This window comes from Crocodylus siamensis, chromosome 1 (assembly GCF_052110815.1).
Source record: "Crocodylus siamensis isolate JL-2025a chromosome 1, ASM5211081v1, whole genome shotgun sequence".
NCBI lineage: Eukaryota > Metazoa > Chordata > Crocodylia > Crocodylidae > Crocodylus > Crocodylus siamensis.
Window position 1 is genome coordinate 10,361,347 of NC_143395.1, and position 25,387 is coordinate 10,386,733.

Here is a 25,387-nt window from a genome sequence, read left to right on the forward strand (position 1 = left end):
TGTACTTGGGGGAAGATGGGTTTAAGCCCCCTCCCTGGCCCCAGAGCCCACCTGGGGGGGGCAGTCTCTGCTTTCACCCTCTGCCCCCCCAACCATACTCTGCTGACAGCACAGCCCAGCCCAGGGCTGGAAAGCATGTTGGGATGCTGGGGGACTGTGATTTAACTTAAACTGGGAAGGGGTCTGAGACAAGTTTCATAAACTGGTTTGACCCAAATCAGTTAAGTCTGATACTACATTCAACCAGGTTTATCTTAAACCAGTTTCAGCCATTTGAAACAAGTTTATGTGTACTGGGCATCTGTTATAGGCTTAAACCAGTTTCTGATCACTTAAACTGGTTTATGTGTAACTTCTGTCCCTAGCCTGACACACATTGCCCTTCCAAGTTGCATCGTTACTCCTTTGCCAGTCGGTGGCGAGTGAGAGCACACAGCCCCTCAGTCTTGTCTCCTGAACGAGCCACAGTCCCTGTACAGACATATGTGATGTCTTGAGAAAAAGTGTTAGCATGTTATTTTATCCAGGGATATGGGTTGTAGTCGTGTTGGTCTAAGGACATAGGCAGACAAGGTTCTTTGGGTAAATTTGATATCTTTTATTAGACCAACTAAAATTGTTGAAAAAATTCTTCTTTGCAAGCTTTTGGGTACAAAACCCTTCATCGGCTGAGGAAACGTCTGCAGCATACTTCAGAGGGACTTGAAGCAGGAATGTGGACATATACCTCTATGCAATCCTGAGAAAAAAAGGCTTTCTCCCAAGGCGAATACTATGTCTATTCATAGCTATCGGACACTACGGGAGCAGACCACTTTCACCGAAAGTGAAACCACGTCAAAGGCGTTTGCTATCCGTTCCACTGTGCTCTTAGAATCAGGGTTTTAAGCCTGAATTTGGGCAGGTTGTGAGGGGCTTTTTCCTTGTTGCTGTCATCATTTTAAGGCTGAAGAACTGATGGAGTCTCACTGCCCCTAAGAGCTTTGTGTGAATTACCTTTTGCATTAATGACCATGAAAACCTCCCCACAAACCCTCCCTGCTGGAGAGTTTTATTTCACAGTTCTTAATCTGAGCTCTCACTAGATAATTCATCCCGCTGGTCACGTTCAGTGTTAAAGGGTTGTTAAGCTGATACCGCCCCCCCCCCCCCAGCCTGATCTGCGATCTTTATCAGGCTAACCTCTGACCTGTTAAAACCCAAATCAGATGTCAGCTTTGACAAGGCGAGGGGGGAGAGGCTCACCACATGTGAGCATGTCACAGACAGCGCTGCAGTGGTATTTAAATGGCCAGGCCTGGAATTGGTGTGAGTGATGCATCGCCAAGAGCATTAAGTGCACTGCAGCGTGTGAAGTGCAGCCCGGCTCGAGCACCTTCCAGCATGAGTACTCCTCTCTCACACTTTCTTGTAAAAAAAAAAAGGGCCAAATTGAAGGCTGCATTTATTAATCACATCTGTTACTTCATAGTTACACATTTTACTCTTTCACTGGGGATACTTAAACTGCATCCACGTCTAAAGGCCTGGCCTTACTTTAATTCTCAGGCTTGGGCTTCCATTTGCTCCTCAGGATGCCCAGTGCCCCCCGTGCCAGCTAGTCTGGCACTGCATGGCAAGACACATGAAGAATTTACAAACAATATGGGGAAAATTAGAAAAATTTGCCTTATTTTCCAACCGCTCTCAGTGAGATTAAGCAGCTTCTCTTAGACGACATTACTTATCAGCAGAGAGAGGTACCTAGCTGTGTTGATCTGAATTCAGGCAGAGGGCAGGGCAGGGTGGCACCTTAGAGACTAACTCGTTCAGAGCACTATGTTTTCAAAAATGTGCCAGCCTGCTTCAGGGTGAGTGAGACATGAGCCCCAGGCACTGCCTAAGGGGGGATGGGAGGAGATCTCACCCTCACCCCACACATTTCCCACACTTTTGCGTGCATATGCGCACACACACACACACACATGCACACGCACGCACATGCACATGCACATGCACATGCACCTTCCCTGCAGCAGCTCCAGCTTCAGCAACAAAGAAGGCACAGTAGCAGTGGCAGCAGCTATGGTAACACATGGTACCCTGGGCAATGGCAGTGCACAGTTCAGGAGTAGCAGCCAAAGGTTTGCTGCTGTGAGGGCAGAGGTCACCCCAAACATCAGTGTTCAAATGGCTGCTTGACCCATGTCAGCCACAAAAAAAAGGAGGTGACCTCTTCCCTCCACAGCAGCAAACTTCTGGTTTGCCATGCTCTACCACGGCCCAGGGCACAGATCTGAGCAGTTACACCTCCATTCCTTATTTCAACCCAAAAAAATGCCTGTATAACTTCAGTTTAAGCCTAAATGTTTCTAATTTGTTGAAAAGCACAAACAAAACATGCCAGAGGTATTATTTAATCCCTTCTTGACTGGCAAGCAAATCGGTCCCACCACAGGCAGAGTTGGGAATTGAACCCAGACCTGCTTAATCCCAGGCCCAAAACTTAACTACAAGATGATGCTTTGTTCTTCCCTTATTTGAAAATCTAATACAAATAGAAATGTTTTCACCATTTGCTTTAAATTCAGAGAAAGCAAAATGATGCGTTTTGTTTTTCATTAAAACTTGCATCTGTCCTCAAACATCTCCCTTTTTATTAGAAGCCCAAAGACAATTGTCTGGTGTGCGCACAAGGGAATTGGAAAACAAATTAAATCTATAAAAAGCACAACCAGATCCTCAGCCTTTGCAAATAAGCAGAGTGCCATCGATGTCACTGCACCTCTATCAATTTGAAACAACTGCAAATCTAGCCCAAATAATTTAAACTTGTTGACTTAGTGTCATTAAGTTGTGTTACATGCAACAAGCAAAGAAACTACATTAATGGTGAAAAGTATTTTGGGTCTCCCTTCCCAGAGTTTCTCTCAAATCATAATATTTAGGTCCTTTTTCCTGTCCTATTTAATTCTGACAGTTTCCCTCCATAATTGCCGCAATACGCAAGTATGGGATTTTTGTAGATTCTGGGTAGGAAAATTTGAGTCATTCATCATCCAGTGCAACAATTCCTCTTTCATTCATGCATCAGATTACACCAGTTTTCATTGTGAACCTTTACAGTCTCTGTTATAAATTATTCCAACATGCCCGTGTCTGACATGATTCATACAAAATCTTTTTTTGGAACTGTTAACCAAAAATGCCCCCTCATGTGTACAGGGATGTCCTCTCAGACTGTGTATTCAGCACCATGAACACTCAAAAGAAACCATATGGCTGAAGTCTCTATTTTTCATTAGGATATGTTAGAAGGAGGAGAAGGAACTGGCAGATAATTGGAGACTTCTAGTTAAAAGCTTGATTTTCTGAGGAGTTCTGGCTTCTTCTTATACATTCGTCACAAAAGTGTCTCTATCAAAACGTATAACCTACAGTAGATCCTTAGCTCTACTTGCTATCTCTGAGCTGGACACAGAAGGAAACATGATACCACCTCATCATAACAAACCTTGCTTCCAATAACTGCCCACTTTTAATAATCCCAACAACATTTTTTCATGATTATTCTACAACAACGAATAGCAAGCACCCCCTGTTAATTAACTCTTCCTGCAGTCCCATGGGAGTGTTATAACGAGGCTGTAACATATGTGGGAAGTATCTTCCCATCAGATAAATCCAGTTTAAAAATGTGATTTGCATCTTTAGAAAATGTCCTATAGGGCTGAGGAAAGGATCTCTCTCCAGCACAGAGCATACATCAGGATAGAGGGTTGTCTGCTAAAAAGCCTGAGTATCTTTAAACAAAAAAATAAGGAAAACTCTATACTCTGAAACATGAGGGTAGTAGAAAATGAAGGACAGTTGTTGTCTTGTGGGGGGGAATCAGCTGAATGCAAGAAGAGAAACCCAATTCCTGCAGGGGAGGTCAGCAGACATCTGAATCAGCATTGTGGTTTTCTGCTTTATGTCTGCCAAAGGAGCAGAACAAACGTGCGCGCGTGTGTGTTGTGCCTGTGCGCGCGCACACGCACATATCTGTGTGCGCGTACGTGCACGTGAGAGAGAGACAGAGATGGATGTGATGGAAGTGATTTGAACCTTGCTTCAGGTTCAGTGGGTTGAACGTCATCACAGTTTCCCCACCGGTACCCCCAACCTGCCTCACTCTGTGAAAGGATGTAATGTGAGCAGACAGAGTTCATCTCCCACTCTGCAATAGCTCCTCTTTCTCTTTCTTAGCCATAGCCATCACAAAGTACAACAGCTGCATAAAACAGCATCACTTGTGGTCTCTGCTACACAGAGGTGTACCAACCAGCCCCTGTGCCCTGGGTCACAGAAAGAGCTGGGGCGGGGGCCAAGCCGCAGTGGCCAGGCTAGCAATGGTGGCTATCCCCATTCCTATGCACCCTCAGATTCAGCACAGGGGCTCATGCCTTGGTTGCCCACATCTGGTTATAATACTCCTTCTATGGCTGCAGACTTCACAGGCACGACAGAGTGTGAAGGAAGCATTGGTCAAAGATTTTACAGCCAATACGCAGCGCGTTCAATGTCTGACCTTTTTTGCCTCCACACTGTGTGAGGATATAGGCAGTGTTTCAAGTTATCTTTAAAGACCCTGTAAGAAGCAGTTAGCAATGACGGATATGCATCCTTTACATTTTCTGCAAGCACACTGGGAAAGTGATGAGCAGACTGGAAAGGTGATTTAAATATAGACTGGAGCTCAGATTATGCTGTGGTACCCAAATGCCACAGCAATGGGGACAGCAGAAATACACGCCAGAGGCCATAGTCTGGATTTTTCTTCCTTTCACGAGCATGTAAACCCTCCAGAAAGCAACTCGGAGTGTATTAGTTTTAGAAGCTCAAACGTACTTTTAGAAGCAAGTAGGAGAATGGAGAAGAAAGCAGAGTCACAAATAGTCAGGCCTTCCTTAAAAACAAATAAATTAACAAATGACTGTGTAAAAATAAGAAGAGATCAGGAAGGAAAGAGGGCAAAGAAGGGAAGATGAGGAGATTGAAAAAAAATCCCAGAGACAGAAACCAATTACCAGAAAGAAATTGTTTCAGAAACCAGAACAACAGAACCCCCTCCTGTGACCTGGGAACAATTGCACAAGATATTTCACTCCTCTTGCACAAGAGAATCCCTTTAAGCAGTGAGTCAGAGAGGATGAGAGACATGGTTAATGAAAACCATTCCTGAGCAGTAAATGGTAAGGCCTTGTCCTTGACTGTGTGGATCTGCCTGCGTTAACAAAAAACCCACTGATACGATATGCATAAAAGCCACTGGTCGCCTGCTGTCTTGAAAGGTCTTCGGAGCAAAGACCTCCTTTTTGTTCTGTTTATACAGAACCTAGTATGGGAGGGTCTTACTCTGTGGTTCAGGTTCCCAGGCATCGCTGTAATAAGACATAATAAATAAATCATATCAGAGCAGCAAAGGAATCTGTGTTGATGCAAAGGGACTGAATGTGTTTGCTTTGCAGAAGTCACTGAAAGCAGTGGGAAGAGAAGCATGATAAAGAGAGAGCTACACCTACACACTGAAAAAGCGCAACTGGAAATAAGTCAGTTTGGCTGAAGAGAAGAGGAAATTCTTCTTAACCATCAGCTCTATTCATATAGTTATAGTCATATACAATAGTTACTCCGATAGGGTCAGCTCCCCATTCACATTAATGCCACTTCACACCGTTCTGGAAGTGCAGAGGGCTCTTGGACAGAAACTAAAAGATATGATACTGCATCCTCCTGCAATCAGCAGAAATTGCTCAGGCACAAACTAAAAAATGCACCCATTGTAAAGGGCCATCGTATTACCAGAGTATTATAAAGTGACCTTAGTGGGAATATGGCTCATTGTCACGGGTATTTAGAACCCTTAAATCAATACATTCCTAAATTAAAGGGCTCGTACTACACGCTTTTTAATGCATATTCATATATTAAAGCAATCATTCGTAGCTCTGTGCAAACCTTTGGTCCCTGATTTGATTTGGCAGAGATTCAACCTGATTTGGTGGCTGCACCTCTGAATCTGAATCGAATCAGAGGACCATGTAATCTCTCCAAATCAATTCGGAGAGATTCAAGAAGATTCATCGATTTGGACATGGAGACAGCGTTAAATGTTTTTTCTACATACCTCAAGGTAGCAGGCGCCTCATGAATGCTGTGGTGGTGGGGCAGATGGAGTGTCCCACAGGAGCGCGGGGGGCTCCCCAGTGCACTCAGCAGCAGACCCAGAAGTGGACCAGAAACTCTTCCAGTCCACTTGCAGGTCCACTGGAGAGCACACAGCCCCCGCAACCCCCACACCTCCCAGGATCCCCCTGTGGCCAATTGCTGGGCTGAGGGGCCACAGAGGAAGCCCCCTATGCCCCCCCAGTGGACCCAGAAGTGGACTGGAAGTATTTCCAGTCCACTTCTGGGTTCACCACTGAGCTCATGGGGGGGCCCCTGCACTCCTGTGGGACGCTCCATCTGCCCCACCATTGCAGCATTCATGAGCCTCGAGTACGTAGAAAGAACATTTAAATCTGTGTGAATCGCTGGTTCTCCGAATCAGCATCGAATCTTCAGATTCGGATTCGGCCAGATTGAATCAGGGACAGTGATCCAAAACAATGAACCGAATCACTGTCCCTGATTCAGGCTGAATCCGAATTGAATAGGGCCCGCTATGCACACCCCTAATCATTGGTAAAGGAGCTGTAAGGTCTGCCAGGTGTATATATGATAGGTAGTTCCCTGATATATTAAAATGTCTGTGCTTTGAATCCTTCGCATCTGAATTAAGGAAAGGAAATTAAGTGCAAATAATGCTGAATTACCATCTGGGCCCTATCTTAAAATGACACAAACCAGGGAAAATGCTATTAGAGCAAAGACTCCTTTCTCAGAGCCATTACAATCATAGAATCATAGAAAATGAGGGTTGGAAGGGACCTCAGGAGGTCGCATCTAGTCCAACCCCTGCTCAAACCAACTAGATCATCCCAGCCAAGGCTTTGTCGAGCTGAGTCTTAAAAACCTCCAAGGAAGGAGATTCCACAAACTCTCTGGGTAACCTGCTCCACTGTTTTATTACCCCCCTAGTGAGAAAGTGCTTCCTAATATCCAAGGATCCTGGTTTTCTCTGTTTAAAAATTGCAAATCTCTGATTTAAACCCCCAAATCCATGATTAAAATGAAACACTACTATACATATAGGTATCAAGTGAACACAGTGTTTTATTGATATATTTACAGATAGCTGAAACCTGTAAAACATTTGTGATTAAATTTTTATTGAAAAAGTATTTCTTCAAACACAGGATTTTTAGTTAGCCTTTGACCAAATACTTTAGTGGAATCAAAACAGCTACATAAAGGTGTCCATGTGTAAACATGGGCTTAGGAATATCAATATATATTTTGACAAAAGTCTGACCTTGTGACTTGTTTATAGTCATACAATTAGAGGGCCCTTGTACTTGTGACTAAGGGTCCTTGTACACATGAGGAAATTGCCCCTTTTAGTGGTTTAATTGTCCTTTTTAATGGATTAATTGCATAACAGTGTGCACATTCGGGGGCAAGTTACAATTAAGTATTGTAACAGCGTAGACGTTCAGCAGTGTATTTCTATTTAAATGGCTTTTTTACATAGGAAACTAAAACATATCACACGTATTTTAGTTTGCTACATAACACATTACAGCAACACTTCTCACGTGTACAAAGGCCCTGTCTGGAGAAGGCGGTGGGGACGGTGCATGGGGTGCTGGAAGCCCGGGCATGCTCGAGGAAGCTCAGGCTTGGCGTCACACAGCCCCTGAGATGTGGGGGACCCCAGTGCTTCCCTCGTGGCAGCAGCACCTTCCGGGCAGCATCAAAGGGTGGTGCCACCATAGAGGGAAACACCGGGCCCCCTACAGCCCAGGGGCTGCCAGCAGCTCGCCCTCCAGCCACAGGAGAGGCGAGCAGGTTCCAGGAAAAAAAAGAATCGGTCCCTCACCGTTTTCCACCCCCTTTGGTGAGCCTGCCTGCTCCACGACAGGGGGCCCCAGTGCTTCATTCTAGCCCTGACTTGCCTGCATATCTGTTTGAAATGTCTCAGGATCTAAAATAATAACATGCTTATTCTGTCCGTCCAGAGTACTCTGATTGGTTGTTTCAGCAAGAATTGTGATTGGCTGCTGGGACAACCAATCAGAGTGCTCCAGACAGACAGAATAAGCCTATTATTATTATAGACTAGGAAATTGCCCATCAAGCATGACGGGGAGGGGGCTTCTTCTCAGAAATCATGTGCCCCAGCCCCCCAAATATTTTTATTGCCCTGTGCTGGATTCTCTCCAATTTGTCCACATCCTTTCTCTAGTAGGGGCCCCAAAACTATATATAAGTATTCCAGATGTGGCCTCACCAGTGCTGAATAGAGGGGAATAATCACTTCCCTTGATCTGCTGGCAACACCACTACCAGTGCAGCCCAGAATGCCACTAGCCTTCTGACAACAAAGGCACACGGTTGTAATTGTTAGCTCCTGAGAAGAGAAAGATGATAGCAGTGATGATAGCAGTAATGCCATAAGGTCCAAATCTTCAACCATAGCTGCAACATAAGTGTCATGGAAGTGGATGTGTCCTGCTGAAACCTGTTTGGAGCTCCCTCATTTACACTTCAAACCCTAGAGAAGTGTGTCCAGAAAACCGGAGACTCAAGCAGAAATGGAAACCCCCTGCAAAATACCTGGAGGCCTGCTTGGGTGCTGTGGTAACTCTTAAAATCTGTTAAAGAAATTTGACCTTATTTGATATTGTTTTAATGCAGCTTCTAGTTTGTGGCCAACATGCAGTGACAAGGCAATGTTCTAACTGTACAATTAGAATGCATAACATATGACAGTATCCCATTACTTCAAGCTATGTGAACTCATCCATTTTCCTCCTGGAAATTCTCCCACAACAGCACATACGAATTTCTACCATTGATCAGAAATGATGTTTCATTTCTTGCCAAATGTAGCTTTTTGTAGCCAGTGACAGTGACTTTCTGCCTTCAAACATAAGAAATATGGGCACCAATACACATGCAGTGAGGCTGCTCTGATGTGTTGTTGGTGCAGACTCAATTAATTGAGTCTGCTGGAGTGTGGTAATAACCGCACTCCTGCAGACTCCAACATCACATGTATCAGCATCTCCATGCTAAAAAATGCCAGCAAAGGCACTTTAACTAAAGCTCATTTAACAAGCTTTAGCTGAAGTGCCCTGACCACCATTTTTCAGTGTCGGGATGCTGATACACATGACACTTCAGGAGCTTTAATTAAAGCAGCTCTTGGAGCTGTTCCTCCCAGAGCACATGTAAAATATCTCTATATGTTGTATCCTGTGGTCCTGGGAGCTGAAATTCCTAAGTTCTAGTTCAGTCTCTGGCACCTATTCTCCATAGCACCGGATTAGTGATTTAGTCCCCCAGTAAACAATGTTATTGCCTCATTGTGAGCATATAATTAGCACCAGCAAAGTCAGTGGGATAGCTCGCATGTTTAAAATTAAACGTGCACTGAAGTATTTTGCTGGATCCAGGCTCTAGCTGCCTTCCCTCCTTTTCTCCATCTCAAAATAATGATACCTTCCAGCAATGGTGTGTTCTTGTTAGGATTAATGTTCATAACATGGTTCAGTAGCACTATCATCTTCAGCATATATAATTTTGTGCTTGAACATCTGCACTTCAAGGTGATGTGCATGATAAACAGCACAGCACCGAAGGTATATTATACCCCCTGGACATTTGGCAGCTCCACTACAGTTATTTGTCTAACCTTTTAGTATATGTTGTGGATGATCAATAGCATTACGACAGTAAACCATAAAGGAGTGAACATCAGAAGGCAAAAGCTTTACAGCGTGTTTCAAATTCCCCCTCATTTGTCTACTGATTAATTACCTTGTACTTGTATATGAGTAAAGAAAAAAAGTTAAATCCTTCAAGTGGCTTCTCTTTAAATAAACTTGTCACAGGAACACTCAGACTGAGAAGACCATGAAAAAGCACGATAAAGTATCAAGAGAGTCACAGCACAAACTTTTTGAAGTTTCTAGGTTAGAAAAGGTTCATCATTTTTTAATAATTTTCCGTAAAAGAAACCTCCCCATATTCTTTGCCTTGTCACTGCATGTTGGCCACAAACTAGAAGCTGCATTAAAAGAGCATCAAATAAGGTCAAATTCCTTTAATAGATTTTAAGAGTTACCACGGCACCCAAGCAGACCTCCAGCTATTTTGCAGGGAGTTCCCATTTCTGCTTGAAGCTCCAGTTTTCCAGGCACATTTTCCTAGGGATTCAGCTGTAAATGAGGGAGCTCCAAACAGGTTTTGCAGACACAGCCACTTTCATGACACTTGTGTTGCAGCTAGGGTTGAAGATTTGGAAGAGGGGGAGAACTGAGACCCTATGACACTACTGACCCTATCATCTTTCTCTTCTCAGGAGCTAACAAAGTTTAACATAAATTAGACAGAAAGAAAATATGCTCAGCATGGTTTACCATGCAGGTTTATCAGGCATAACTTTACAATTCCTACATCATTCCCAAGTGGCAGAACACTCTGTTATCCTGAACTTTATAAGGCCAAAACTACCATGTGCATGTTATATACGTTATTGTTTTGTAGGAGACCGAGTTAAGTTCAGACCTGCATCCACCATCCTGTTTCTCACCCCCACCGCATCCAAGCAGCTAGCAGTCATGGATGGATTTTATCCTCATAGCACTCCCATGACGTTGGGAAGGAGCACACTAGGAATTAGGTGCTGTCTGGTTGTCTTGGCCCTACTCAAATGTCCTATTCACCAAGCCACCCATCCTCACACCCATCATCCCTTATTTTCTACACATATATGTTATATATGTGTGTATACACACACACACACACACACACACACACAGATATATAGCAAGAAAGACATGTATACATGGCTTCCCTACCAACCACAGGCAGGGGCAATGCGTAGGGGGTGCACGTGCACACCCTGAGCATGGTGGTGCACCCCCTGCAAAAAGGCACCGCCAACACTGTCAGCAGCGCCTGTGGGTGGTCCGCGATCTCTGCTGGCTGCCACTGATGGCTGCGGGTGGTCACCAACCCTTGGTCAGTGCTCGCCACCTCCTCCCGCCACCACCATGCCCCCCCAGCTGCCAGGGGCAGGCGCCATTCACGACCACTGGACTAATACCAATAAAACTAGCCCTGCCCACTCACTCCACTCAGCCACACCACAGAGCGACAAGTTGGTAAAGCAGATTGCTCAGGAGTTGCCCTGAACAGCCTTGAGCACACACCCAAGCCCCATGTCCTGACACTCCCTGGGGCATGCCCTCAGGGCCTGTCCTGAGCTGTACACCCTGCCAAATTACCAGCCTGGAGGGAGTGAATAAATTGGAGATTTTTTTTGGCACTGATCCTACAGTCAGAAGAAAGGCCATATGCACGTAGCCCTAAATTTCCTAGTTCTTTCTCAAAAGGACTATGCATTTTGTTTTAAGGAGGTTGGAAGAAAATCTGCCCAAATGCCTAGGATGGAAAGAGGGGGCGGGGGGAACCATGACTAACCTTTTCATCTCACAAACAAACATGCGGTTTTCTTTTCTCATCAGTCACTTGCTCAGAATGCCTGAATAAAAATGTCAGACTTAGCCATCAGCAATCCCTCACGAAGAGTCTCTTTGCTCACTCCGATTCCTCGTCTACAAATCACCTGTCCCATGAAATTCAAAGTTGCATGTGCTTAGATTGACAAGGTTCTTTGGGTAAATCCAATATTTTTTATCAGACCAACTCAAATGGTTGGAAAAAAACCTTCCTTGCAAGCTTTCGGACACAAACACCCTTCGTCAGGCTGGGGAAGCACCTGATGTGCGCAGTTGGTGTGTGTGCGTGCTCTTCCTGGATGGCATGAATAGTGAAGAAGCCAGAGGCTGGGCTGCATGCAAGAAAGCTTAGACTATGGCTTGAATCACATTCAGGTGGACTGGATGGCTCCACTGGGGTTTGCAGCCTGTAGTTTATTTGTAAAATCAATTCTTTTCTGACGCTCAAAATTAACTGCTGTCCCATCATGACTGCGGACTGCACAGCCTTGAAGAACTGCAGAGCAACCTTCTCTAACTAGAGGAAGCCTTGATTTACAAATCATGGCATTTTTTAATCTACTCCTGGAGGAACGCCGCTGCTTGCTGGCTAGCCAGCCTCACAGTAGGAGCACATTCTCTGAATAAGGATGTGGGAACTATTTGTGTAGCTCTTATGATGGTTAACAGCAACTTGGAGCACGGGCTTCCCTATATCTCGGTGCTGAAAACCTATCTGTGGATTCTCCATTCTTCTGTGCAGTGTCTTGGGAAATATGAGGCTTTGGCAGTGAAGCTCAGAGAATATGCTCCTTTGCTTGATGTGGGATGAATTTTACATCAGTTTTTCCTGTGCTATGTGTATTTGGAGCCAGTGCAGGAGTTGTAACCACTGCTAAAATTCACCTCCATGTCCTCCACCATCTTGCGCCACCTCCCTCAGGATCCTCATATATAAAACAGATTAAGGGAAGTCAGGGCAAGCTGTCCATGAAGGACAAGGAGAAAGAACGCATAACACAGGTAGTATCATTACTCACTTCTGGCCAGGCTGACAAGCCACTGAAACATATACTCGGCAGTTTTAGGTGCTCACTCCTGAAGAAGGAAGAAGTTTAGGGGTTGAAGAGGCATCTTCCACTCCTACCCGTCTACCGAAGCATCCACTGGCACACAGTCTCCACAGGCTTCCACATCTGTACTGCATTTAGAGGATGTAATAGTATTGATGGATTCATCCCAGTGGGAGATGTACAAAAAACTTAGTTTCTACCTTCATACACTCAGTCTCAATCCTCAGAAGGCTCCTCAAAATCCCTCCATATCCCAGCCACAAGATCAGAGCATCTCCAAATGCTGGGCACAGCACATTTCATTCCCCCCATTCCCAGGCATCAGAAAGAGCCACCTACGCTCTCCCTCTCCTGGCACAGAAACATTTCCACTCCTCTCTAGCAGTTACGTGTTCCTCTGGTTTCGTGCCTGGTATGAAACAGTCTCAGGTTTCCTGCTTGGCAAGACTACTTTAACAGAGTAAAAATAGTTTCTACCATTATTTTAGACCTGAGCAGCTGCACACGTGTGGATTTTTGCTTCAGTCAAATCATGAGACACTCTTAGGATGGATCCCCAGCAATAAATCTGATGCCAACCTCTTTAGCTACCCAGGTGCTACATTATTGTAGAGGTCACCTCCTCCTGTATCTCCTCCTGTGGGAGGGCTGGCTGGGAAAAGCAAGAGAGTAATGAATTTTAGGTACTGTAACAGGCAACAAACTGCAGCCTCCTGGCTGTCATATTTATTTTACGGCTTTCTCTCCCCTTTGCAGCATTGCTCTACCCTCGCCAGCTCCTTACTTCTAACAGGGCTGATTCTGCCCTCAGTTACAGAAGTGCGAGCCCACTGGTTCCCAGAAAGTCGCACTTGTGCACTCAGCTGAGAGCAGAATCCGGCCACGTGATGCTCTCCTTCGGTGCCAGAAGGAGGATGCCATTCTGCAGCAGCACTCACGCAAGAGATCTCAGCTCCCTTCTATTTTGCTACCTGCACATGCCTGTTTCTACATATGGACCAAAAACAGAAGTAGAAAAGCAGAGGTTTGCCATGGGGATCACAGCAGAACCGTGCTGTTAACCGCTCGGCTGTGCTGCAGGCGCTCGGATTCTTGCACAGATGCAACAAAAGTGCAGGCCAACTTGTACGTATAACTTAACTGGCTCAATTCTAGTTCTGGTTTCTTAGCCTATAAGACAGGCATCATCCTTGAAGCAGGTGACTGACAGACATCACCTGTTGTCCCGCAGGGTTGGGCCCCTGACAGTCCCAGGGTTTCAAGGGTCCAACCCTGCAGGACAGCTGCTAACAGGATTCCCCCAGGGTTCGCCTGCTTGCAGATGCATGCCCCGGGCTGCTGCTGCACCTGGACTCAGGACACACCTATGCAAGCGGGGAAACTCCAGAGGAGCCCCATTTCCAGATCGGTATCCCGAGTGGGGGCATGGCAGCACGTTACACGTGCCTGGGAGGTTCCCAGGGCATGCCTCTGCAAGCAGGGAATCTTGGGCAGGTGCTCCCAAGGCTTCAGGATCCCAGATCCTGTAGGGAGATTCCCAAGTGCATTCAGGATTGGGTCCTGAAACCCCAGGAGGGCCTGCCCTGGGCAACTGGAGAGTGCTAGCAGCCCAGAGCCACCCAGACTCTCCTGCCATAAGGCAAACAAGTATCTGGCACAATAAAGCAGCACACATTTTTACTACCTATTGTTGAAGCCACACTTCTGGGCATCTGTGGTACAACAAGGGGCAAGATTCCCTTTAAGGTGCGCACATGCGCAGCTGCACACAACTAAAAGTGTGGCCACGCACCGCCTCTTCAAGGCCGCGCACGAGGAGAGGCTGGAGCCGGAGCCCAGTGCTGGCTCCGCCGGCTCCAGGAAAGTGCTCCGCTCCCCCGCATCAGGGCTGGGGAGTGGAGCACTTCCCCGGAGCCGACGGAGCCAGCACCAGCCGCCCACTCCAGCTCCCAGCTCCAGCCTCCAGCCCCTGGCCCCGAGCCAGCCTCTAGCCCCCAGCCCTCGGGCCCCTTCGGTAAGTGTCCCACGCTGGACCGAGGCGGCGTGCTCACAGAGCACTGCTCCTTAGAGGGAACATGGACAAGGGGCATGGATGTCTGCCTGTTTGCTTGGGCTTTGTGCTGCCATAAACCTTTCTATGGTGTCACAAAGGTGGCATCTGTCTGCAGCCTTACAGACACCCGCCATGCACTGTCACGCTTCTGAGTAGCTGCTCCTCATGGCTCTACAGGAGCCACATTTAGTTTCTAAGGGTGCTGAACAGAACAACTCTAGTGGCCAAAGATCTCCAGTTACAGCCCCACAAATGTCCTTAGCCCACAGTGGCCACCTCTAGACGTGAGATACGATAACACCATATGCCTTCCCACCACTTAGCTCTCTATCAGGAGAGTTGTGACACTCAATGCTATGAAATTATGAAACTATGAAATGCCAGCTGCAGGATTTTCTGAGGAAGACATTTGTCCGCTAGCAACTAAACCAAAATGATCAAACACATTTCATGCTGGCTAGAGTACAAGCAGCTTTAACTTGCTTTTAACTGTGCAGAGCTTAACCTAGGAACGTATGGAACCGATGGCCACATGGGAAAAAAGCAGCTACTTAAAGGTACCGTCGTCGATCAACCCTAACACGACTCAACTTAACAGCTTTCTTTGAGGATTTCTGCTGCTTTCCATTTTAACCTTCTTTATAAAACTTTAAATACGAGTTCTAGTTGAACTTAGCCCTCAGCAATCCAGGACATCTGTTGCTAATGCACTTCTCTGCAGTTGTCTACGGGGCGAGGGATGTGGCAAGGGGAAGGGAACATTGAACGAGACACTCAGCAGATAGCCTCAAATATTTAGTCTGCTACATTTAACAAAAGTCTGCACTGAACCAGCTTGATGAATTGGCAAGGGGAGCCTGACTGAGCCGGAGAAGTTTAGATGGGTTTTTGTCTCAGCTGAGGCATGGTTAGATAACTAGATACACATACCACATGTGTAGGCACATGCAAATCTGCATGTGGGACTGGCTCCCCACTGGGATTCAAAACGAGTCTGGGAACCACAACTTAACTGACTTCAAACATTGTTGCAGCTAACTAGTTTTTCATGCGATTTCAGCTGGCTGACAAGAGAAGGACCAAACTGCGAGCTGGCTCTGGAATAGCATCCAAATGCCATACAAAGGCTGGTTATGGAACAGGCACCAGACACTTCAAACAAATCCCAGACCCAAGGAAAACCGAGTTCCTGTGCAACTCACACCCTCATTCAAGCCAAGCAACCTGCATTAGGGACTCGCATGGTTCCTTCGAGGCAGCACAAAGAGAAAAGGGCAAACACGGTATGTTTACTTCCATTATGGAGGAGATGGGTCCCGCCAGGGCGTGGCAGTGCCCATGGAGTGAGGAGACCTGGCTCGGTGCTGGCACAGGCAAATCTAGAGGGGTGCAGTGGCACAGTTGCACCCCCTCTCACAACAGGCTGCCGGAGCAGCAGTTGGATGTTTATAAGTCCCCAAAGCGAGGAAGAATCGCCGCCTTCTTGACACCCGCTTCCTTCCCCTCCGTGCTCAGCGGCACGTCCCCTCCTCTCCCACACCCCTTTCCCCCACGCACTGTTTAGCTAGACAGATTGTTAGTAAAATGCATGCATTTATGTTCTTAGCTAGATCGTTAGGGGCTGGAAAGGACCTTGCAGACCATCGGGTCCAGCTGTCCGCAGCTGACCTTGGGACTGGGGGAGCTCCAGAGCTGCTCCTACCCCACTCTAACAAAGCTGCACAGGAACAGCAGTGGGAGCAGGCAGGTTCCCCCTCTGTTCCCAGTCCTCCCAGATGTTCCCCAAAAGTCAGGGAGCACATACAGGAATGGGGAACCTGTCTGCTCCCATCACTGTCTTGGCTGAGCCCAGGTCCCCACAGAGTGGCTCCAAGTAGCCCCGACTGGAGCAGGTCAGGAGTGGCTGGGACAGCAGCGATGTCAGGTGGGTCTCCCTTCCTGGGCCCAGAGATGTAAGTTGAGAGAAAGGGAGTTGGTGCTGAGCATGGAGGGGAAGGTAGAGGATGTCAAGGGAGGTGGGGGGAAATTCTTACCTGATCTGGGGTCTTAAAAAAAGTCCCCAGCTTCTGCTTCCATGGCATGGTCCACCTGCTCTGGTGGGGAAAGGAGGGGGAGAGGCTGGGAGTGAGAAGATGCAGCCACCCTTAAAGCACCAGCAATGGCTCTTGCACCCCCTTTTTAAAAATCCTGGATCCACCTATGGGGGCTTTGAGCCAATACTGAGCAAGTCACTTCCATGCTCTGTACCCTGGTTTCCACATCAGTAAATATGAGGATAAAGAGCACTGACTTGCATTGTAAGTGCATGAGATTTTTTGATGGGAAGTGCTGTAAAAGGGGCAAGAGGCATTCTTACAGCTCAAAATTTGCTCTTCTTAAAGCATCCTTCACTCCGGCAGTATAACACTCTCCAAAAGAGCTTCTCAGCATTGCCCATTCCCCTCCCATCCTGCACAAGTAGAAACCTACCAGCTTGATATACGGTTGTACAATCAGCCCCTAACCATGGGTGGTAAGTGTTTGTTTAATGTTAAAGAATCTGGATGCCTTTGAACAGCAATCCATCGCCCTTGCAAGCCACAGGAAACCAAGCAGGAGGAAAGCTGAATGAATAAGAGTGACATGGACCATGAGAGGAAGAGACAAACGGGGCTGGGGATGAGCTGAGGTGAAGAAGACCCCACCGCTCCACTGGCTGATTCTTTCAGCAAGGTCCACAATACAACAACAACGTCAAAGACACTCTCAAGCACCAGCACAGGGCACTGCACACTCTGCACGGCCCGCTGGCCTTCTCACCTATCATCGGCCTCCCTCGGTTCTGGTAGGGACATTCCAGGCTGTCTCCTTGTGTCCTTCCAAAGATAGCAGAATAAATGGCTATCACCATGCTTTTCTTACAGCTCAGCCTCAGCTTATCATCTTCACAGGCTACTTTGCTCTTGTACTCATCTGGAAAGACAAAAAGTCTCATTATTCAACTGGTTTTGAGCTGGGCACTCCAAGCAAGCAAGAAAGAAAATAAGCCAATGCTGCAGGGATCCCTGACCCTACGGCACATGTTTGTAGATACAGTAGGGTCTGCCAGCTGATACCTAGAAATAGTATGGACTTAGCTGTCAGCAAAAGAGAGCATTTTTTACTGCAGTGATCTTTTACCTTATATAGCACTCTCTATTGGGAATGATCAATGCTCCAAACTCAGAAATATATCTGTAAGGCCACTCTGGGATGGCCCTCGGTGCCATTCTCAAGGCATTGTGGGGCATTCCAGGGCCATCCTAGCCAGCACTCGGTGCTGACATGGTGTGAACATAGCCTAAAGGCATTTATAGACATGCTCCAGGAGGCAGAGGCACTTTAATTAGCACCGCTCCAAGAGCCATGCTAATTAAAAGCATTTAGAGTGTCACATGTATCAGTGTCCCCATGCTGAAAAATGGCAGCAGAGCACTTTGAACTAAAGCTCATCAAATGAGCTTTAGCTTAAAGCACCCCACTGCCATTTTTCAGCACAGGGATGCTGATACACGTGATGCTGGAGTTTGCTAGAGTGCGGTAATGATCACGGTCCAGCAGACTTGACTGGAATTACAGCGTGTCGGAGCAGCCTCCCTGCATGTATATAGGAGCCCTAAGTGACTAGTCTAGGACCACAATGGAAACTGGAGGCAAGGAGGGGTAAAAAGCCCAAATCTCCTGCCTTTCAGTCCTAGTCCTTAGCCACAGGTCCATCTTTCACCCATCAGGTGTCCATCCTGAACACTACTATAGCTGAAAGGTGAACTGGAACCGTTCTGATCAATAGGCAACAATAGCTTGTTAAGCAAGCTGAAAAGGAGTCTTGTGTTTGCAGTCACATAGGAGGTGCAGTAAGTTTCTTTCCTGCTGGGAGTGACTCTTGCTTGAGAGACCTGCTCTCAGATCCCATATCAACGAGACAGCCTTAAATGACAGGATATGCTCCTGCAAGGCTGACACATGCAGAACAAACCCTGATATTACACAGCCGACTGACATGGGATGTCCTAAACTTGTCTTCATTTTTATTAAAGTAACACCCGGAGACCGTAACTTGGATTCACTTTCTGTTGTGGCAGGCATTCTGCAGATACATGAGAAAAAGTCCCTGTCATGAAGAGCATATAATCCAACTAGGAAAGGGCTGCATGGCAGGACACAAGTGCAAAGAGAAGTGACTTCCCAAAGGTCATACACAACAAATCCATGGCAGAACCAAAACTATTACGTAGTTCTCTCCTGGGTCTCTCTACAGTGACCAGACACTGAATTATGATGTCTTTTCAAGTAAAAAATTATACAAATATATTCAAAAATTGGGGGGATCTCTGAAGTCCAGATGTACCAAATTACTTGGTACCAGAGAATGCAAAAGAATCATTATTGAGAAGTTTAATGCTGAAGGGTTTTATTCATGGCAGCTAAGACATAATGGAAAGTTAAAAAAAAAAGAACAAGAAAAGCAATGGTAACTAAATAGTCAAGAATGAATTCTTCTTTATTAGAGCCAGTCAGGAATTTTCCAATGAAATGGAAAACACCAACTTGAAACTGAAACTCTTCCCGGTAACATGCCAAGCATGTCGGGTTGGGGAACTGTGTCTGAGGTCCAAGGCAGAATTGCTATTGAGAACCAGAGACATCCCAACCTTAGAACAGCCAATAGCTTTGTGGTGGGAGCATGAAGGTGGGTCCCTGATCTGAAGCACTCAGAGCAGGGACCTGAACTGGGACTGCCCACATCCTACACAAGGATCCTACCCCATGAGTTGCTGGCAATTCTGGGATGCATGGTGGGTTTTTTTCATAAAAGCTTTGAAAGACCTTGATTTTGTCCCACTGTTTAAAAAAATGTTTGAAATCTTAAAGTTTGCATGGGGACAGGAAAACCATGACTTGCTATAATATCCTATTCCCAAGAGAAGACAGTAGAAGTAAAATAAGACTCAGACATGTGTGACCCATACGCACACGTACTCATACATGGCCACATATACCAGCAGGGGCAGATCCAAGGGGGCCATGGGAGGGTACAGTCTCCATCATTAATCATCGCCCTTTTCCCTTGCTGCCCAATTTGCTGACAGTTAGTGGGGTGGGAAATGATGCTGGAATTCATCCTATGCATCCTAGACACTGAATATTTGGACTGTAGTATATTTACCCAGAAGGGACTGATGATGAAACATGGACATTGATGCATACTGTCCATGATGATTTTATGATCTGTTGTCATTGGGAAGATCAAAACTGAATTTTAATGGACTCAGTCTCAGGATAATATCAGTGCTGAAAGATCCTGTACACTTAACAGGATGTGATGGATGACTCTAAATTCCAAAAGTTTCACAGCCATGAAAAGAGTACCTCTGGTAAGAGCTGGCACCAACAAGCCGGTGAGCTCCAAGCATTCACTGACTGTACATTGAACCACCAAAGAGGATGTGACCCCTTGTCTCCCTTTCTGGATCTACCCATGAAAAACACTAGGAATTTTTGCAGTGACCATAACACAGAGCCAGCTGAATATCTAAAATAACTACAGAACACAACCTGGCCTAGAACACCCTAGGGTCTTACCATAACAGTTACAGAACAGATCATCAATCTACGTACAAAGAGATATTTAGACTGTGCGCGTTGTCATGATGGCTGAGCAACAAACATAAGACATATTTTTCTCTCTCATTACTTATATCTACTAATCAGTTCATTGGGGACTGGCTTTATTATTGAGTTTTGCATTTTATTCTGAAAGCAATGTCCATGCAATACAAGGTGCTGCCATGCAGAGATGCCCTACACTGGCTCTGGATATGGAAACAGTATAGACATATTAGTCCAGGGCTGCTTGCAGGCTAGCTAGCTCTGCTAAGCAGAAGGCCTTATTACTCCAAGCACAGCACCACATTAATGGGATACACTGCTTCTGGCTCTGCAAGCTAGCTCTGGCCATCTCTGCATACCTGTGTATTGAAGAGTATATCTATTTAACCTCCACTAGACTCACTGGACAGTAATGAGACAATTACCACCAGAGCTATGCCATGATCACAGAGGTGGTGGGGCTGTGTGATAGAGCGCTTTGAATATTTAAAAAAAATTTAGCAAATTTGACTACACGCAGAGTGAGGGGCGATGTGCTCTTGGCCGCTGTATTACTGAGTGCATGGGCCAGAGCATTTTGAAATAGATGCGGCTTTATCAGGGTCCGTGGTGTCTTTCCTAGGAACTAGGAATTGAATCAATCAAGTCTGGAGGTCACCAGTATATGGATCACTGTGGCCAAGTCTGACCCGGTATAGGAAAGAGTGCTCTGGCTGCCAGAGATGAAACAACCACTAGGTATCTAATCATGGTGCAGAATCCAAACAAGGTACCATCCCAATCCTGCAGATCTTTTGAGGAACAGGTGACCACAACTGGCTCTACCATAGTTATGTGCACCCTTAAGAAATATGGGTAAGCAAATAAATGGGACATGCTATGACAAGTATTTTACTCTTCACAGCATCCCCCCTTCCATCTTGCCATGGAAATTATTCAGCAAGTTCTTTTTCATCCCAGGCACTAGGCTAAGAACTGTAACTAATTTAAAGGCAAGCTACAGCTAGCCCTTCTCCACGCATTTACCCAAGTTTCACAGGTTCTACCACAATGGCTTCATCCAGATACTGAAGAGGACTGGGATGGGACAGGTGAGGTCACAGAAGTGGCTGGAACTGGGAATGAATGTGCTTTGCTTCTCTCATACACCTGCATGTGGCCCAGTCACAAACTGCACTGAACTTACTCTGTCACAGTATGGATACAGTTCAGTACAAATGCAAACGTTTGTATTGGAGGGTTTCATGTTTCCACTTAAAAATTAAACATGCCTAAGTGGCAGAGAAAAGGTGGCAGTGATATTCAGCAAATGGCTTATTCTGCTCTAATCCCCTGCGCAGTCATTTGTAGGGCAGCAGAGATTTGAGATGATTAAGATATCTGCTAAGGATAATATCCCCCTTTATTGCTTGCTGTGGTTTCAGGGACACCAGCTCAAGTATAACTAGATGGGGAGACCAAGGAAGGGAACAGCTGCGGGCTTTTCCAGACACATTTCCAAGATTTTTATACGACGTGATTATAATGTAGATTGAACAATCAAGGAAAAGCAATAACAAATGCTTCTAATGGAAAAATTAGCCCTTGCAAATAGCAAAGTGAACTATTGGAAAGGGAACTATAAAGCTACAATAATTAGAAAATGGTGTACAAGGACACTGAATATTTGGACTGTAGTATATTTACCCAGAAGGGACTGATGATGAAACATGGACATTGATGCATACCGTCCATGATGATTTTATGATCTGTTGTCATTGGGAAGATCAAAACTGAATTTTAATGGACTCAGTCTCAGGATAATATCAGTGCTGAAAGATCCTGTACACTTAACAGGATGTGATGGATGACTCTAAATTCCAAAAGTTTATACTGGAGTACATAAACTGCAAGTATTTTAAAAGCTAACCAATTGAGAAACTTAATATAACACAATACAGAGATATGGGAGTGTTGGGTGGGATCCTGTGGATGTATGACTGAACCTCTTTCACAGTTCAAATAGCCAAAAAGACATGGAAACAGAAATTCTTCTTACCAGCATCATAAAACATCCAAACTACAGATCCTGGGAAGTTAACAATGAAAGAGATATAGTAGATGACCCTGGTAATGTTGCCTACCTCCTTATCACTGCAGAATGATTTCCTACACTAGAAACTCATAAGCATTGTCTTGCCTATGACTTGTTAATAAAGTTAACATCCTAAATGTCACTTCAGATTTTAAATACTTTCATTCTCAAGCAAGAATTTCTCTTCCACCTAAAATTTCCTTTGTTTCTTTCAATCCAATTATTCCTAAGTTATACCAACTAAGAACTCCCAAAACAGTAACTGCTTTGAGGTATGCACCTCCTATTACTTTGTTATTTCACCACTATTTTCCCTGCCAGCCCTATAGTGTACAGAGTACATTAATTTAGTTCTTTTCATCTCTTTCTGTATTGATAACTGTTAGGATACAGTGAGCCAGTTTATTGTTGCTCTATATTGTCAGAAACCAGATGGAGAAAACAGGATGGGGGGAATACTCTCCCAAAAGAAAATGCTTATTTTCCACCAAAAAATTTCAAGCCAGGAAAACAAACATCTATAAGCCAGCCTCTCTTGCTAGCATATATCTCCTATAATGCATTACTTCCCATCTCTCCCCATGAGAAAAGCACCTCCCCACGGCACATCATGGAAGACGGACTCCAGATAGAGAGCCCACCTTATGGGAAGAATATGCACACATGGCATCAAACTACACCATCATGTGCAACCAGGGGACCCGTCTGGATCAAATTACTTTGGGTACTGAGCAAAAACTATTTTTTCTTTCGGTTTTTCAATGAAATATGAAATTTTCCCCAGGAAATAAAATGTTTTTTGTAAAATTCAAAAATTATTTTTCTCTCAGCCTGAATTCTAAACTTTTACACAAAAACCCAAAACCTTATATTTTAAAGAACCAGTCATTATCAGTTGAGTTACAGCAATTTCACCTTTGAGGCTGACGAAGTTTATTTAGTAGCTTGCATAACGTCTCACATCCCAGGCACTGCTTTGGACTGCTGAAGCATTGATTCTCATTAAGGACCAGAATACACAAAAACTGATAGCTAATACAAAGTAAGAGCTATTAGATGCTGATTCCTTGCCAATTAAAACAGAAAAGAGCACCTAGGAGATCCTGTAGACCAGAGAACTGGTACTGGAATATAAAGCCTTTTGATTATACATTAAGCTAAAGATGAAAGATGTCACCATCCAATGACCACGATAAAAAATAGCTTGTGTGACAAGAGTTTGGTGGTCTCAGCCTAGTTCTCAACAGAAGAATATTCACATTACAAAAGGCACCACAATTCAACAAGCTTACTGCCAGGCTCATCAGAGAAACCATGGTTACAATAAACCATAGTATGTTGTATTCCTTGCCACCTGGATGGGGTCCCTTGAGTTCAGAGCTCAGCTTTGATGGTAAGGCTGTGTGGGAGGAGATGAACAATGCAGCTGTCTGTCAGTATGGTTGGAAGGGTCGGCGGCGGTCCCTCAAAGTTGAGGATGACATCCACCAGGCTTGATGGGTCCTCAGGTGACTGAGGAGCCTGATTCTGGATACACATATTCGTTGGCAATGGGGGCATGTTGTTGCGTGGGGGAGTGGGATTTGCAGCCCCAGGTTGGTCTCCTTCTCTTTCCTCTGCCGCCGCCGTTCCACCTCAGTATCGAGTTGTTGGGCCTCAAAGTGGTGCACGCCTTGGTGGACCGGGTGGTGCCGTACCGAACAGTCAGCAGCTTGCTCCTCCCAGCCATTGGTGCAGATGCTTCCATGCTTGAGGGCAACTTTGACTGTGTCTTTGTACCATTTCCTTTGGCCGCCCTTTGAGCGTTGGCCAACGGAGAGCTGGGAAAAGAGAATCCGGCGAGGGAGGCAGTTCTCAGACATCCAGACAGAGGAAATGAACAGTGCAGCTGTCTGTCAGTATCTGTTTGGAGGGGGATATAAAGGACTTCATTCGCCAAGAGTATCAGTCTAGTATATATTGGAACTGAGTTCCTTCAGGCTCCTTCATGGAATACAAGGCACTATCCAGACTCCTCAGCTTGGCAGTCTCCAGTCAGAGCTCTTGACTACAGCCTTTGACCCTAGCCCTAGCCCTGTTTTTAACATAATTTGTATCTGATAATCTGTTAATCTATGGAATCTGTTCCCCTCCCTTTGATGCCAGACTTTTGTTCTAGGTGGGCCCAAAATTCAAATAAAATAGCACTTACAGAGGCAAAGTTCCTCTAGACAATGTCCACAGACTCCTGGGACTCCTTTGTGGAGCAGTAGTTCATGTAACACTCTCATCTTGGCAGCCCCCCACACAATATTTTATTTGTGGTTTTAAATGTTTGACTCAATCCTCCCCACACACTTGTTTTAGCATGTTTTCATCCCAATTACCTCTTATTTTCCAGGCCTTGCGTCCCATCCCTCACCTGATTGGTGAGTTCTGCTGATGTCCAGGTTTCTCTGTCTAGTGTCACCTTGTGACTCCCTTGAGTTGTGCCATCTCTATCCCTGTTTGTTAATTTACTGTCCTTCCCCAGCCGCCCACCTTGGATCTGGTTAAATCCTAAGTGATTCAACTCCTCCCTTATGGGCACTGACAGATGTTAAAGTTAGAGTAGGTAGATGGGCAGAGTAAAGTTAGGTGGGTAGAGTTACAGTCTGCCCACTGTAACTCATGGCACTTCACAGCATCCCCCTATCTGTGGCTCTGTGACCTATAACGGTCTCTGGTTTTCATTCTCTGTCCCCATTTCAGATATGGATTCCATGACCTGTCCCTCATTTGAGGGGATTGGCTTTTTGTTGTGGGGGTAGGCTCCATCCAGTGGGCCACAATCTGGATAAGCCAGAACATTTCACCAACACAGAAAAATTACAAGGAAAACTCAACATTATTATTTTACTGTATTTCCCCCCTTTTAAATTACAGGCAGAGGTTTTTGAAAGAACAAAGT

The 25,387-nt window shown here is 45.5% G+C and overlaps 1 protein-coding gene across 3 annotated transcripts in view; it reads right to left on the bottom strand.

Annotated features, from left to right (window-relative positions):
* Positions 1-25,387, bottom strand: part of LOC149872568 (protein eva-1 homolog C-like) — a 307,247-nt gene that overhangs the window by 156,018 nt on the left and 125,842 nt on the right. For all 3 annotated transcript variants that reach the window (XM_090031332.1, XM_090031345.1, XM_090031338.1), the window contains one exon: positions 17,556-17,708. In XM_090031332.1, coding sequence (XP_089887458.1) covers positions 17,556-17,708 — 153 coding nt within the window. The remainder of the gene's footprint in view (positions 1-17,555; positions 17,709-25,387) is intronic.